The 16355-nt window shown below is 40.8% G+C and overlaps 1 protein-coding gene across 1 annotated transcript in view; it reads right to left on the minus strand.

Annotated features, from left to right (window-relative positions):
* Positions 1-9818: 9818 nt before the first annotated feature.
* SPOCK2 (SPARC (osteonectin), cwcv and kazal like domains proteoglycan 2) overlaps positions 9819-16355 on the minus strand; it is a 109297-nt gene continuing 102760 nt past the window's right edge. Inside the window, exon 10 of the mRNA XM_083364805.1 lies at positions 9819-15433. Within this exon, the coding sequence (XP_083220931.1) occupies positions 15294-15433 (140 nt within the window). The 3' untranslated portion in view covers positions 9819-15293. The remainder of the gene's footprint in view (positions 15434-16355) is intronic.

The following is a 16355-nucleotide window of genomic DNA, read 5'->3' on the forward strand; positions in this document are numbered from 1 at the left end:
GGACGCCCGACGCAGGAGGCAGTCAATCAGGAGTAAACAGAGGAAGGCAATGGGGCACCTCGGAAGGAGGCAGAGAGAAGCCACGCCCTGAACTGTATAAAAGGGGAATGCGTGGGAGGGCTGGTTTGCTGAAGGCAACCGCTTGATTAGTTCCTGTTTCATAGCTCCTGTTTCATGGTTGGTGTCTTGTTTTGCTGTTTTATGTTAATAAATTTGGCAGGCTTAATTCCAGCCTCTTGCCGTTTGTAAAGGGGTTGTCCCTGCCTTTTCTGCAGGGCCGGTAGCAGGCTGGTACAGAACAGGTAGAGCCTGTTGTTGTGCTTTACAGCATGCCAGCAAGCAATGTATTTTTATTTAGAAGAATCTTTTGGGGAAAAAAACCAAGTCAGATGAAGTTGGTGATCTGTTAGGCACCAAGGCAATACGTGTGTATACGTGTGCACGTGCGTTTATACTCACAATGATGTCCAGTATATTAGGTTGGGGAAAGAGTGGGCTGTAGTCAATAACCTTTTTCTAATTTCCAGTATGTGGTGGTGAAGACACACAAGGATTTGGTAATAGTACAAAGGATCCTTAGAAATTTATGATGGCATAAATCAAGCACACCCTACCCTCTTCCCATAAAAACATCTTAACTTTTTGCACCCATTTGCTTATTCTACCACATTTCTGGGATACAACGATGCCCAAACACCAACACTCTGGGATTCTGGCCAGCAGATCACAGCCATTCTCCGGTGCTCTGAAGTTCTTGAGTGGTGAACGTCACAAACAGCTCTGAAAAGATGCAAAGTTCATCAAAAGTTGTTTGCAGTTGTTGTGTTTGAACTTGTTAAAGCTTGCCATATGTCTCCTAGAAAATACCGGTAACTAGGCATACATTGATCAACATATCTGGATACTTGGATGTTTTGAAAAAAATAATGCTCGCAAATGCTAGGCAGCCAGTGTCAGGACTATATGCTTGTGTTCTCCAGACCTTTTAACCTTATCATGGAATTATGCATTTGTGTGTATATGTTTCTCTTGACTAGGGTGTTGAGAAAGGCAAAAGGGACCTCTGTGTATTAAAGTAGAGGTGAGGTTCATAGGTTGCAGTTGCTAGCATCAAATATGTGTATATGTTATACTGAATCTTCCTGATTAGTTCATGTTGGAACTTGTCAACAATATTCAATCATTTTCTGTTTGTTTGTGTACATTTTATTTTTTTGTTAAATGATTCATTTAAAAACTCCTTTGATATAACAAATGCTTGCAAAATATTCCTGAGAAAACATCCGGGGCACTGCATCATGTTTGGGGGATCTCAGGGATGTACACACACACACACACACACACACACACACACACACACACACACACACACAAACACTTTCCTCAAACTGATTATGTGCTCCTCATAGAAAAGCAGGGGGAAAAAATGGGTATTCCAGGAGAGTTTGTGCATTCACAGGATGCAAAACTCTCCAGTTCCCCAAAAAACTTTCTGAAATGGGATTATTGTTTTCCAGATTTGCTATGGATCATTTGTTGCCTATTGCAATCAGTTGGAGGTTGTTTCTTTCTATGTTTCTTTGTTTAATGTTTCTCAATAAAAAAATAGGCAAATCCAGCCAATGAATCTGGCTGCACAGAAAGCAACTGCCCTTGTGATTTTCCCTGTTTCAGCCCTGTAATGAAAGGAGCAAAAGGATATTTTGGGTGAAATGAATTTGGAGTCGTACTTGTGTTCAGATTGGCATGTAACCTGCTGGAATTCTTTTCTCTTGAATTTAAAATGGATTGGGCGTTTCCACAGAGGGGGCTCAAAGACTTCGATACACAAGTGTTGGTCATGTGAGAGTAGCTGCCATCTTGCCTTTTTTAAAAATTTCTCTGCAGATGCTCCTGTCCACATCTCTCTCCACTGAAGGAGTAAGGCAACCTGTGAACTATATCTTAACCAGCTCTCCCAAATTTGCATCATCCAATTGTGATGGCAAACTGCTCTTTTTACACAACTTCCTGTTCTGTACCAGCCTGCTACCGGCCTTGCAGAAAAGGCAACCCCTTTATAAACGGCAAGAGGCTGGAATGACGTCTGCCAAATTTATTACTACAAAAAACGAACAAGACACGTACCAAGATACAGGAGCTTTGAAACACTATCTGAACGGTTGCTTTCAGCAAACCAGCCCTCCCCAAACATTCCCTTTATAAAGAGTTCAGGGCGTGGCCTCTCTCTGCCTCCTTCCGAGAAGCCCCACAGCCTTCCTCTGTTTACTCCTACTTGACTGTCTCCTGCGTCGGGCGTCCTTGAACAGGGCCAGCTGTGGGTCATCTTCATCCACACTGTCAGGCTCACACAGCTGGGTCTCCATGGTGACCAAGTGGGAGGGGCCTGCCTGAGGGCTATCATCAGCAAGATCTTCAACCCCCTCAGCAAGGTCTTCAAGACCCCCCTCCTCCTCTGATTCGTCCGACCCAACTGCCGAACCCACAGGCTGACCCTGAATCACAACACTTCCTAAAATGCTTTTCAGATAGCAACCGCTATGTACTATATCCCCTTTTTTCAACTTAATACACAATCTATGTACATCCATGCAACTCACCAACTTGCCTATAACTCCTAGCCTGCTAATTTCAATAGCACACCCATCCTTTGCTAACTTTGGTTGCCTTCCCCCCCCCTGCAATTTTGCTGTTCCTCTTCCTGCTGCTACATAAATTGGCCAAATTATCCATCAGCTGGTGAAAAAAGTGTGCATTAATTCTGTAGAATAATAATCTGTCATTGCTGCTTTTGATTAGCTAGCTCATGCACACAGTATCAAAGCACAGTTCCTCCTTCTAATTAACTGTCATAAATCACATTCTCCAATTAGTTTGAATTGTAAGCTTTCCCTCCCGTTAAACAACCTGCCAAATTCTTATCTTCTCTTATTTCAAAACAGCCTTGAGAGACGTTCTTCCTACTCCCCCCAGCATCAACTAATTCTAACTCTAAAAGTGCACAAGTTTTAAAAAAGCAAATCTGCCTCTCCACATGTTGTCAAAGCAAGAACATCTGATGTTAGCAGCGTTGACATCAAACCTGTCCATCTCCTACAGCCACTGAATTCAATTTTCTACCCCAATATTTCCTTTTCATGGATTTGTTCCATGAGAGGGTTCACCAGGAGATATTTCTGAATAGGAAATATATGGGTTCTGACATCATCTATTGGAATTACGATATGTGGCTTGGAAAGAGTGTGAGTAGAATATTCCCACTTTTCTTGCAGTGGGCTGCTTTAAACTTCAGAGATAGGAAAGTCCACAGTTCACTGAATCCATACCCATAAGTTTAAAGATCTTTTTTTAAAAAATTAAATAGACTTAAAAAATTAAATTCTGGTTTTTCTAAATTGTCAAAAAAACAACAACAACAACCCACCAACCCCAAAATTGGGAAAACATTTTGTGTTTCATGAAGATTAACATATCTCAGATACCTTCATGAACTTAATATTTATTATTCTAATTGCTATCATGAGTCAAGGAAGGTAACATATCTCAAAGATACCATCGTGAACTTAATATTTATTATTCTAATTGCTATCATGAGTCAAGGAAGGTAATGAATAGAAAAGCTGAGATGATGCAGTACTGCAGTTTAAAATTGTAAAATTGTCCTCCAAATATCCCCAGCAATTAATTGAAATAGAGCTGCTTCAGCTCCTAATAATTTCAGAAGCATCTTTTGGCTGTAAGGTCATCAATCCATTTTGTGATGAAAATTAATCTGAAAAAAATCATAGCAAGCAATTGCTTGCTTCTAAAAATAAAATCTAACTTGTTTTCTGATAATTGAAAAATTCATACTCAGGAGCAAGTATGGTGGACTGCACTTTTATTAGTGATGATGATTATATGATTTATATTAGGAAATAAACCATAGTTTTAATCACTGAATTAAATATTCCTAACTAGTGATAAGAATTATGATTAGATTGATTTGATTTTAAATGCATTTATCCTGCTGGAAAGCATAGCCAAGGGTGAAGGATGGAATATCATTGCTTCTAGAATCTTTTATTTCAGAACCCTCTTTTCTAGAATCTTCTCCCAGGAAGGTGTGGCAAAGATGGGTTCTGGTTGCTTCAAGCCATATTTTTCTTCACAGGTTTGCCTTTCTCCTCCTGAATGGGAAGTAAGCACAATCAGTATCTGGGCTGTTGTGAGAACAGAGATTATTGTTATGCTTTTCCTTACTTTTCTTGATATTTTGTTGAGATTGGCCCAATATTTTTGGCTCTTTGAGGCAAACCTCCAGTGATGCCTCCTCTCCAGCAAGATGGCACTGCACAATCTCTTCCGCCCCACCTGCTCTGTGAAGCTCCTTGAGATGGTTTGTTCCACCTACATGGGTGCTTACGTAGCAGGGTCGGCCATCTTGATGAAGTACACCGAGAAGGGAATTGCATATACAGTACTCTGAACTTCAGAAGCATTATTTGGTGTGTGGAATGAGAATGATCCCTGAAGCCCCAGCAGGTGCTGAGCATACAAAACCGCTGAACAAGCTCACCATTGTGGTCTCCTGAAAATGGACCAAGGAATGCTGGCAGCTGAAGGGACAGCTGCAATTTGCAAAGTCTTGGCGAAAGGCCCATCCCAGAGCGATGCCTTGATGTTAACGAGAAAAGAAAGGGAGAGAAGAAAATCTTTGTGGCTTGTTGGCTTGTGGTTTAAGAACTGTTGTCACAGATTGACATTGCGCGACACCCTTGCTAACCACAGGAAAAGGCCTTTGCCATTTGGGAGGAATTCAGAACTTCTTGCCCGTTTCAAGTTGGCTGAACTCCTGTGTGCCTCAGCTCTGGAGGAATCAGAGAATTCAACTGCAAGCAGCAAACTAGGAAAGTAGAAAACTGCTTTTTTGCCACTGTTCTGCAGAGCCAAGAAAGTCCCTAACCCTAACCCTCTTTATTTCTATATGGATGCATAGGCACCTACAGAATGGAAAAATCATATCCCTGGGGGGCGGGGGGAAAGCTCTATCCCTTATTGTTAGCATGAAGATCTGAGTCATTGCTGGAGGCCATCTTTTCCAGCAGCGATGCCTTTAAAATCTGCTGCAGGAGACTATAGTGGCGGAAGTTGTTCTCTGAAGAGCTCTGGACACTAAGCCTGTTTTTATCTTTATGTCAAAGTTAGGAAGCAAAGAGGCTGTCAGAGCTACAGGAATAGCACACAGTGACGTCTTGTGCTTTTATTATCCCATTCAGTGAATTTATGACAGAAGAAAATAGTGCAGACAATCTTTTAATTTCCAACCCTCCAGTGTAACCTCAAACGTCATTTTTTTTAACTGTATGATTTAGTTAGAAGAGAAGGACAGAATAGAACAGAGGTCCCTGACCTTTTGGGCACCAGGGACCGGTTACTTGGACATAGATTTTTCCGCAGACTGGAGGGGGCAGGGTTTTGTGTGCTGCCTGCATCCCACGGATGGGGCTTTGCTTATTTGTGTGGCCCGGTTGCTGGCATGCCACGGCCTGATACTGGTCCACGGCCTGGGGGTTGGGGACCCCTGGAATAGAGGGTTTTGATGGGTCTATTCTTACACCCAATCTTTGTACATAGCTGCTAAAAATAATGGGTCCTCCTCCTCCTCCTTCTTTTTCACTCTTGATTTCATGCACAAATTGAAGCTACCAGTCAATGAGAGTAATATTGTAATGTTGTGTCTTTAAGTTGATTCTGATGCTGATTAATAGCTCTTTCTCTCTTTTTTTGGTGCAAAGTTTTTACAAATAAAAACATTATGCCAGAAATGTGACTCAGTGGAAAAATTTGGGGAGATGGATTTCTTTGCTGGATTGGAATGTATGAAATTTGGAAGTGACTGCCTGTTTTGGATATCCTCTTGTTCATTTGCAATCTACTCCCTTTTTTGACAATAATAATAATAATAATAATAATAATAATAATAATAATAATAATAATAAGAATAAGAAGAAGAAGAAGAAGAAGAAGAAGAAGAAGAAGAAGAAGAAGAAGAAGAAGAAGAAGAAGAAGAAAAAGAAGAAGAAGAAGAAGAAGAAGAAGAATTTGGAAGGGACCTTGGAGGTCATCTAGCCCAACCCCCTGCTCAGGCAGGAGACCCTATACCATTTCAGACAAATGGCTGGCCAGTCTCTTCTTAAAAACTTCCAGTGTCGGAGCATTCACCACTTCTGACACTTTTCAGTTCAGATTCTTTGAAGGCCATCCTCTGAACACCTCCAACTTTGCTTCTCTGTTTGCTTGTTTTCTTTCAGCCCGGGATGCCAAATTCTTCATTAAGAATTTGAGGTATTCTTATACTTTACCACGTGTCCTTCCAGATTTCCCCAGAACTCTTTTCCAAAAAGAGCAATAACAATTTTCAAATAAAACCAGCAGTAATGAAACTGGTGTACCTGCCAGCCAGTTTCTCTTGCCAAACTGTCAGTTCACATCCACAGAAGAAGCTCTGGATCATGTATAGATCACTGCCTGGTTTGTGTCTTGTGGGCAGAGACCACCATCAATTCCAGACAGGTGTGTAAAGATGACCTGCCCTAAACAAGAACAACAAAAATATTCCAGCAACCATCAAGGTCAGTTTTTCTTCTGCAGAGATTTGCCTGGTTGCCCCAGGTTGCTAATGTGATGAAAGGTTGAGAGAACTAGGTATGTCTACTCCAGGGGTGTGGAACCTTGGCTCTTTTATGACTTGTGGACTTCAACTCCCAGAATTCCTGAGCCAGCATGGAATTCTGGGAGTTGAAGTCCACAAGTCATAAAAGAGCCAAGGTTCCCCATCCCTGGCATAGGGCCTCCTGCTTGAGCAGGAGGTTGGACTAAAAAAAACTCCAAGGTCCCTTCCAACCCTATTATTCTATGTTCTGATGTAAACTGTAGCTGTTCCTAGATTGCAAATGCCTCATTGCAAATGCCTCATGAGATTCAAGGTGCTGGTGATGACCTATAAAGCCCTAAATGGCTTGGGGCCGGGATATTTGAGGGAACACCTGCTGCCGGCATCAAGCTCCCTTCGTCCTGTGCGCTCCCACAGGGAGGGCCTTCTCAGGGTGCCGCCGGTAAAAGATTGCCGGCGGATAACACCCAGGGGGAGGGCCTTCTCTGTGGGGGCGCCTGCCCTTTGGAACCAGCTGCCCGTGGAGCTTAGGACTGCCCCCGACCTTCGATCATTTCGCCGAGACCTGAAGACCTGGCTCTTTGAGCTTTCCGGCCCAGGCTGAGTTTTAATTGGGGGTTTTAACTGGGGTTTTATATTTTTTCAGGGACTTAGTTTAATCTTTTTTAATTGCTCTTAATTTTTGTATTGATGTTTTATATACCCTGTAAACCGCCCTGAGTCCTTCGGGAAAGGGCGGTATATAAATTCAATAAAATTCAAATTCAAATTCAAATTCATTTCTATCTTGATGGCATTCACATGCTACAGCTTTAGAAAGAACACATAAAAAGTGACGCAAGCTTTTTGAAAACTTACCTGCAGCATCCCAAAGAAACACAAATGTGTATACACTTGTAGTTTTGTAGACCTGCATTTTGACAGAGCAAAAAGGGAAGGGAGGGCCATTTTTTCCTACAAAGGTTTTCATTAAGATGGAGTCACCTCCTCACTTAGCCAAGAATATATGGAGAAAGAATCCAAAGCCTTATGCATGAAGGCAATGCAGCAACTTTCTGTGTGAATTACTTTTAGCACTGAAAAATATTTCCGAGGCTGACTCAGTTTAGTCTGGGGCTGCAAAACCAGGTCACAGCATCCCCATTATCCATGATATTTTCTTCATCAACTTCATTATGGAAGAAACTTTGGTGGATTCTACAGTGAACCAATGTCCACAAAATTGTACACCATAATACATTTGTGCTAAGGTTCTTTTTTGCTTTCTCCCATTCATAAATGAGTTTTTTAAATTAACACGGAGGGAGAATTGTGTAAGGGTATGTGGATTTTTGGAGTCAAGGAGGAGGAGCCACAGACTAGACAACAATCAGATGAGAAGCAGCAGAATCTCCAGAAGGAATATGGGCATGGCAAACATCTCAGAAGGGACCCTCCTAGTTTGTTGGCCTATGAAGGTGAGGGGAGACAGATGTATTTTCAGACCTGTGAGATTCTGTTAGTGTAACCTTACAATAAAAATAGAGCTAGCGTATTTCTTGTCCGAATTACTTTTCAAGGTTGATAAGGTGGAAATTTACCCTGAAGTGTCTACAGCCTAAATCTGTGTTAGTCTCATCCTCTTTCTTCAGATTTGACCCAGTCATCCACCTTGTATTTCTTTCAACACAACACCGACAAAGTGAAAACATAAAGAGAATGGTGTTTATAAATGTTTATTTCTTTTTTTAAAAAATATTGTCATATTTCCTTTCTTGGACTGGTGTATGTGTGCACTTGTTTCCTTAGATTAAGTAAGTAGTTAAAGTAAGTAAGTAAAATATTAGGCAGACACCACAAAGGTGAAATAGAATTTTCCAGGGAGCCATAGAGAAGCAGCACAAGAATGTCACAGTTGGGTGATAAGGAAGAAAAGTTCTAGGAACAGAAAAATCAGAGGCAGGATCCTGCCAAAGTTTAGCTTTTTAAAACATCCTATCAAGGCTTTCCAATGGGTAGATTTAAAGGTTAAGTCTCCTAAAGGAAGCACATAGCCAGGGGGTAGGCAACCTTGGCTCTTTTATGACTTGTGGACTTCAACTCCCAGAATTCCTGAGCCAGCTGGCTCAGGAATTCTGGGAGTTGAAGTCCACAAATCATTAAAAGAGCCAACGTTGCCTACCTCTGACATAGGCAATGAACTTTGTAGGATCATGCCCACAGCGTCCTAGCACCCATGATACACACACATACATTCTAACACTTGGTTTTGTATTCAACATCTAGAATTATTGAGATACAATTATAGCACTTAAATATACAAACTGAAATTGAAGCACGCAAACACAATCTTTAACTCTAAAATTCAGAAGTTATTATTGCACATCAGACTTGTAAAATAGGTTTCCAGGCTATATGCAAGTTTGTTTCTCCTCAGTTCTGATTTATTAAGCATATAATGTTTTTTCTTTTTTTTAAAAAAGCAAACACACTCAACACTTTTAGAATAGTTATCTATAGGTGGTTTTTAAAATGCACTCTGTCCATTAATACTGAATATAAAGGAGAAAGGATTAATGGCATAAAGAGATTTATGCTGAGAACAGCCATCCTCAGTTTTAAGCTCCAGATGTTAGACTCCCTTTGCCCATAATCTCCTATCAGCAAAAAGTCTTGGTAATATTGATTTGGCATTATGGGAGTTACATGTGGAGGGTGCCAGTTTGGCAAGAATCTTGTTTATTTATTTATTTTTGAATGAGCAAACTGGGAGTCCCACAAAAAATAGGTAGACATCTTAACTTTCAACACAGCAGCAAAGAGATGTGCATGTGTTTCTCTAGGGCAGGGGTGTCAAACTCAATTTCATTGAGGGCCGCATCAGCATTGCGGTTGCCCTCAGGGGGCCGGGTGGGTATGGCCAGGGTGGGCGTGGCCTACTAGGTGGGTGTGGCTAAAGTGCATATGGCCTACTGGGTGGGTGTGGCCAGCTCTACATCGTTCACATCAAGGGTGCCTATGGGGGCCTGGGCAGGAGTGGGACAGATCTGAGGGTCTCTGGGCCAGGGCCAAGGCAGTGGGGGCCATTCCCTCACTGTTTCCAGGATGGCTTCGTGGGCCACATGAAACCACTTCGCGGGCCGAATCCGGCCCCCGGGCCTTGTGTTTGACATGTCTGCTCTAGGGCACAAATTTAATAAAGCACCATAACAATACCCTAACATGGGAAATTCACTCAGAGAAGCTGATGTACGGACCTCACAACCAATGGGACTGCAATTTGGACTGATGTCAAAGCCACATCTGAAAAGTCACCTTTGGAACCTGAAGACAGGTTGGTCAAATCACTACTGGATTGGACCTGGGACCACAGTCCCTTACTATTGTCTGTCTTCAGCTGCTAAGTTTCTTCAATTGCCCTGACTTCCAGCTGGAGTATTGGAGCTCTGCAGAGCAAAGGGGATGGCTCATTTTCTCATTGGAGGGAATTTTTGCTTCATCCCTCCTCCCACCTTCAGACACTCCAATCAATTTTACTTTGTACTGTTTATCCAGAGCCAGATTAACATTTCAGCCTTGACTCCCTCAGGGGATTGGTGGCTGAAGAACTTCACGGCCCACCCATATTATTTATTTTATTTATTTATATTGGCCCAAGCCAAGCAAATAAATATGAAAGTGACAAGACTTTCCTCTTTTCCTCTGACTGGCATGAGGAAAATAGCATTTTTATGGCTGCTGTTGCTGTACAGCCTACAGTTTCAGGGAGTAGTGATTTTCATTGGTTGCCAGGATGTTGAGTCTGTACAAGTGAAGACGATGGTGGGTTGTCTTTAAAACAACTTTAGTAGGATATGGGAATGAAAAGGGTGGTGTGTTACTACCATTTTTAATGTTGATTGCAGCATGCAGCCATAACCTAATCCCATAGCTGTTGAATCAAATCAATGCTGAACTGAGACACATAAAATAATTCTCAGCTGGCCGCAAAACCACTATCAAATTTTTTAACAAGAAAACTGCAATCACCAGCAGTCAAACTCAACTACTTTTTTTACTTCAACCATTCCTGAAAGAAAGGACACACAGGATGATGATCTGCTAATATCCCACAGCAGAGAGCAGCTGTAATTTCATTTCTGCATTTCATGCTTGCAATGTCTTTTCTCCCTTGACCGTGAAACTGTTCAGGTACATCATTCCCTTCCTCAAATTATCTACAAGAGATGCAAATCAAAGGAAAATAGTCCTTGCACTCATGGAAGGAAGAAAGCAATCTCTGTTCAGTAATTTAATGGAAGTTAATTTAATGTATTCTGACCTAATGTTCCAGCGGAATCAACTTTTCACCCAGTTAAGTGCTAGCTGAGCTGTTTCTTGATATGTGTCATACTTCAAAGAAAAAAAAAGTTGGGGAAAATAACCAGAGAACTTTAATTCTCATAGTTCAGAAAGTAGAAAATGAAACATTAAGATCAAAACTATAGTGACTTTTCATTCATGTTACAAAGAGTAGATTAGTTTTGCTACTGAATATATGCTCAACAGGAAGCCGCAAGCAATCATAGTTCCCTGATAAAGCTACCTCTATGATAAACATGGTTTGAGAACATGTTATAGACACAGACTACATTCACACCTACAGGTATTCTTCTAAAATTGTAAAACATTCTAAGGGAAAATCTGATAAAGCATTAATTCAGCACGCCATGCAGTCAATTACACTAAGTTCACAACTGGGGTCAGTAGATTAAAGTTTTGCTATTCTTTATTTGCATTACAATCATTTAGATGCATACAAACTCTGATAATCCATTGCCTAGCATTTAGAAGGAACTGTCGATTATTCTAATTTCAAAAAAGGAATGGAAATATAAAGTGGTTTCCCAAAAGATCAATAACTCCATATCTGGTTGAAACTAACCATACAATAAGAACCCTAACCTTGACCATTCTCTTCTTTCTAGTTCCTTCAGCACAAAGATGTTAAAGACAATGGAATTGCTACCTGCCCTAGAGAGATGTGATGCTCAGAGGACAGAGATGATATCCTATTTTGTTTCCCTCAGCAAAGGGAATCTTTATTTTTGAAAATGAGCTGATATATGGTGTTCAATTACCAAGCTGCCTAGATACAGTAGCTTATCCTTATGGAAAACAACATGATGGTGATGAATGAGAGTATCATGGACCACAGAGCCACAGAAAGGGGGTTAAGAGTGAGTGAACTAAATACTGCTTCCTTATTTACAAGTTAGAACAAGTATTCTATTGTTTCAGAAGGTGGGATAAGTTAATGAACCTTAATTAACACATTTCCCTTCACAGAGGCTCTTTGTATGGTGGTTCATTTGTAGAAGCAGAAATTCTATGACTCAAAAGTCTGCCTTCAAAATCAGAGGCCTTATTTGGAGAAAAACATCCTACCATAGAGTCCCTATATGGGGAACAGATGGGGCTGGCTGATTTGGGTGATGGGGTTGATTTGTTTCTTTTTAAATCCATGCCTACCCAGAGGAAACAGGTTGTCTGGAAATGTGCGCGCGCATGTGTCAAAAAAAATCAAGACAGAGTTTGCAACCATGTGACTGAAGCCCATCTTTTGTACACTCAATGAATGTAGAAAATGGGTGGGGCTATGATCACAAAATTTTGGACTCCATCTATCTTCTTTGAACCTTCTGGAAGATGCCTCAGAGGTGAAGCCTAGGCAAAAATGTCTGGGTGGGTCTTAATGAAGGACCAAGACTTAATGAGAAAAATGCTTAATTTTGTCCAAATGTTACCTCTGCTAGATTTCTCTGACTTGTGTTAGGAAATCAGATGGCAACTCTGGACAGTTCTGCATTCACATCCACTTGTCAAGGTGAACCAACATGGCTCATTTGAGCTTCTTTTATGGAGGCCTTTAGGGATATTATTGTTTTTGCTTCAGTAACACAGCGATGAGTTGGCTGAAAATGCAAGTCAAATAATGGACTTCTTTTAAGGTAAAATTAAGACTGGAGCTAAGCAACCTTTTTATGTTAAGAGACTTGAAAGCAATTTCAGAGAAATCTCACTGGGGTTTCTTCTCAGAGAGATGAAAGCAGCATCCTACTGTCTATTTTTCACAAAGCTGTTTTTCCCCTTTTCTTCCTTTGTTATTTTTGCTCTTCAAGGTGGATGAATAATTATGTTTTTGATAATGAAAACCTACAAAACCTGTGAGGAAAGGCTTTTAAAGGTTGGAGGGAAGAGTTACCAGCAGAGTTTAGTGCTTGCTTGTTGTATCATCTTCAATTATCTGAAGAGAAACTAACAAACAATTGTCTGTGGGTAGCCACAGAATTATCAAAAGCTGATAAACAAGTGTCAATGGCAAGACCACTGGTCAACACAGTTAACTAGTTTTAAATGGAGTTAACTGTGTTAATGAGTTAACTGTGTTAACTAGTTATCAGAGACAAGCTGCTTCTTTTGTCTTGCCTATCTCTACCAAGCACCATTTGGAGAGGCTACCCTCAACAGCGGAATGTATTTTAGTCTGAAAAAATGCATTTACAACTCCTTGAATATGCATAACTCTGAAATGCAAATCCGGACTATCCACACTCGTATCACCTGCAGAGATGGAAGGAAAGGCCACGTCAAAAAATCAAGGAAGACAACTTCAACGCAACACTTGAATCCAGGCTAAGATCTTAGAGGGAAAAATAAAAAGAGCTGGAGGACACAAAAACTGCAACCTCTACAACAATGAAACACCACCCCCACCACCCCCAGAGCACTGTCTGAAGTAACTTCTCCTGCTAGCAATCAAATCAAGTCTTGTTCAGCTGTGATCTCTTCTTTCATGAGAAAAGATAAAGAAACACATGAAGACAGGACCATGAAGTGTGCAAGGGTGTAGGAATGTGACAGCTGGAGGAGGAGGAAGAGGAGGAGTAAATGTGAGTAAGATAGAGAATTCAACACAGCAAGGCTCATTTATTATCACAGCTGGACTACATAAGAAATCCCTCCTACTGGACTTACTGGGAAGTGAGGCTGCCTAAAATCCCATGTTTGCACACTGTCCCGAAGGATTCAACCAGAAGCTCAGTATCTACATAAATTTTGGGGTACTTGATATAAGCCAAACTGCCTACCCTCTTCTCAGTGTGTATTCACACATACTCACACCCACTTCAGCACTCAACATTTCTTCATGCCACCCAAGGACATGCACAGCTACAACTTGGACAGGATTGTAATACAGGTGTTCAAATACTTGCAAGCATACATGCTCACAACAGGGTGAGTGTATCCAAATGAAGGGAAGTGGAGAAATGACCTTCCTAAAAAAAGAATTTAATTGGCCTTATCAGGATTAAAAAGCCTGACATTCACTAACCAAGAAAATGACAATATTTTTTTCCAGATGTTTCCCATTGGCTAATTTTTGAAAAACAATGTCTAATTTATTTGAAAGAAAGAAAGTGATTTTAGCAGGCTGAATAGAATTATCATTATCTTTTTCATCGGTAGCTAAAGCACATGCTTTAATGGATAATGTAATTTTGTGTTTATTCCTAATGCCTTTCTTCTCCCGTGTTGTGAAGATAAAGAATTGTATTGCAGAACATAGGAGGAGAACAGTGAGTTCTTGTTAGATACAGATTTCCCACACCCAGGACACAGAGCAATATAATAACAAACCTACTGAGATACCTATCTCACCATACCTTTTATCATGGGAAACATTTCTTGCAGTTGCTGTAACTAGCCTGCTGATTTCCTTTTTCCACAACTAGTTATTTTTTTCTCAGCAATCTCTGTCCCAGAACTCCTTGCCTTTCCATCAGTATGTCTAGATGACTGGAAAGCCTACAGCACTAGCTAGCACATCAACTACATTAGAAGCCAATGCAGACATGTTTGAAATCTTTCCTAACCAAGAAGCCTAAGTCCAGTAAAGGTGATCATACATTAACTCAGTGCATGGTTGTTCAATCTTTCAGGGGAACTTTTTGCAAGATTTTGGAAACCAATCTAGAAATGACTTGTGTGGAACTGTGTTTGTAATTAGTGATACATTAGCTGTCCCTCTTCATTACGGTCCTAGATCTAAATGTCTAGTCACAGGAAAGTGGATTGTTCCTGATTTCTGACCTGTTAGGCAAATTCTGGTGATCTACTGCAATGAAAACTCACAAATGATTGGCAGACTGCTTGACAAGCATTTGGACAGGACATATACTGCAGAATATTGCTGGGCACCATAGCCAGAGCGATGAAGGAGGCAGGTGTTTCTCATATCTTTTGAGCCTGGTTAGGAACTGAAATGTGTCACTGATCATTATTATTTTTTTAAAAAAATTAATATGAACAAAAGCTTCTCTGGAACCTACAGTGCAGAGTACTTCCCCCCCTCCCCTTTTGCTTGGCTATAGCTTTGATCTCTGTTAAGCTGGGAAGAAAGAGATAATCTCCACAGCCACATGAAGAGAATGGACCCACCCAGGCAAGTGTACATACATACATTCACACATACACGCACTCGCACATTCTGCCATAGTTAGTTACATTCAACTGTGTTTCCTGATCATCTTGTTCAGTTGTTCCTCTCCATTCAGTTTTGACGGCTACCTCCCAGCCTACAGCCTGCATCCTGGCCAAACAATGCCCTTGGTGACATCTACCAAATATAGCCTCCATCATCTGCTTCTCCTTCTTCTTCTTCTTCAGCTTCCTCGCCGGCTTCCTCCGTCTCCTTCTCTTCCTCATCTTCCCATCCGACACCACTCCCAAAGTCCCCTGAGAATCCAACAATGTCATCTATAGAAACAAGAACAAGGGAAATGCAGTAGGAGGGGAACATTTCCTAATTCTTCAGTAGTAGGGAATATATGTAGCTTAGGGATGAATTGCTGGGTTTCTCGCAGAAACATCTGCAAGAAGAAACTCAACCTCAGGGAGTACCAACAACCCTTCACCTAATTCTAGGTTTGGCAAGAAAGAGATTCTACATTCTTCGGTATTAGTTTGAAAGATTGCAGCAGCTGCTTTAAAATGCAAATGCTTTCAAAAATTGAGCCACAGAGAGCTCTTCTATTATTTCAAAATCAATCGGATATTAATGTGGGATAATGGCATTTACGTTGCCCTTGTCCCAAGCCAAGTGTGCAGAAAAATTCAGATAAAATCAACCTTTAATTCAGTCACAGGTAGGATTCTTTTAAGTATGGATCCCAAGATGCTGAAGAGTAGCACTATTTATACCTGTTATTTTCTCATCTTGCCTAATATCCCTATTCAAAACTTCCAGCACGGATATAAACAACAGGGGGGAGATAAGGGAGATCCTTGCCTTGCGCCCTTTTAAATTTCACATGGTTTAGTTAAGTCTCCATTAATAATAATCATTGCTTGCAGTGAAGTGTAAATCGCTTTAACCTATACTTAGATGAATTGGAGAAGATACTCGAAGTCTCCATAGTACCTTCTCCAATTACTGATTAACAGTAAGCAAGAGGCAAAATGCAGAGTATCACAAATATCTTAATTTACCAGATCCTCCTATTTACATTTAAAAGGGAATATTTGTAAGTCTTTATTGATTAGCCCTTGGGCCATATCAAAGTGCAAAGTTCCGGCAACAAATTATTACTAAAATTTGATAAAAGCAATTTAAAAGGGAATAGAGAATCAGAGGTACTCCCGAGTCTGGAAATGCTACATGCTTCCCCTAAAGGGGAAG

The sequence above is a fragment of the Vipera ursinii genome, assembly GCF_947247035.1.
Source record: "Vipera ursinii genome assembly, chromosome: 5".
Taxonomy (NCBI): Eukaryota; Metazoa; Chordata; class Lepidosauria; order Squamata; family Viperidae; genus Vipera; species Vipera ursinii.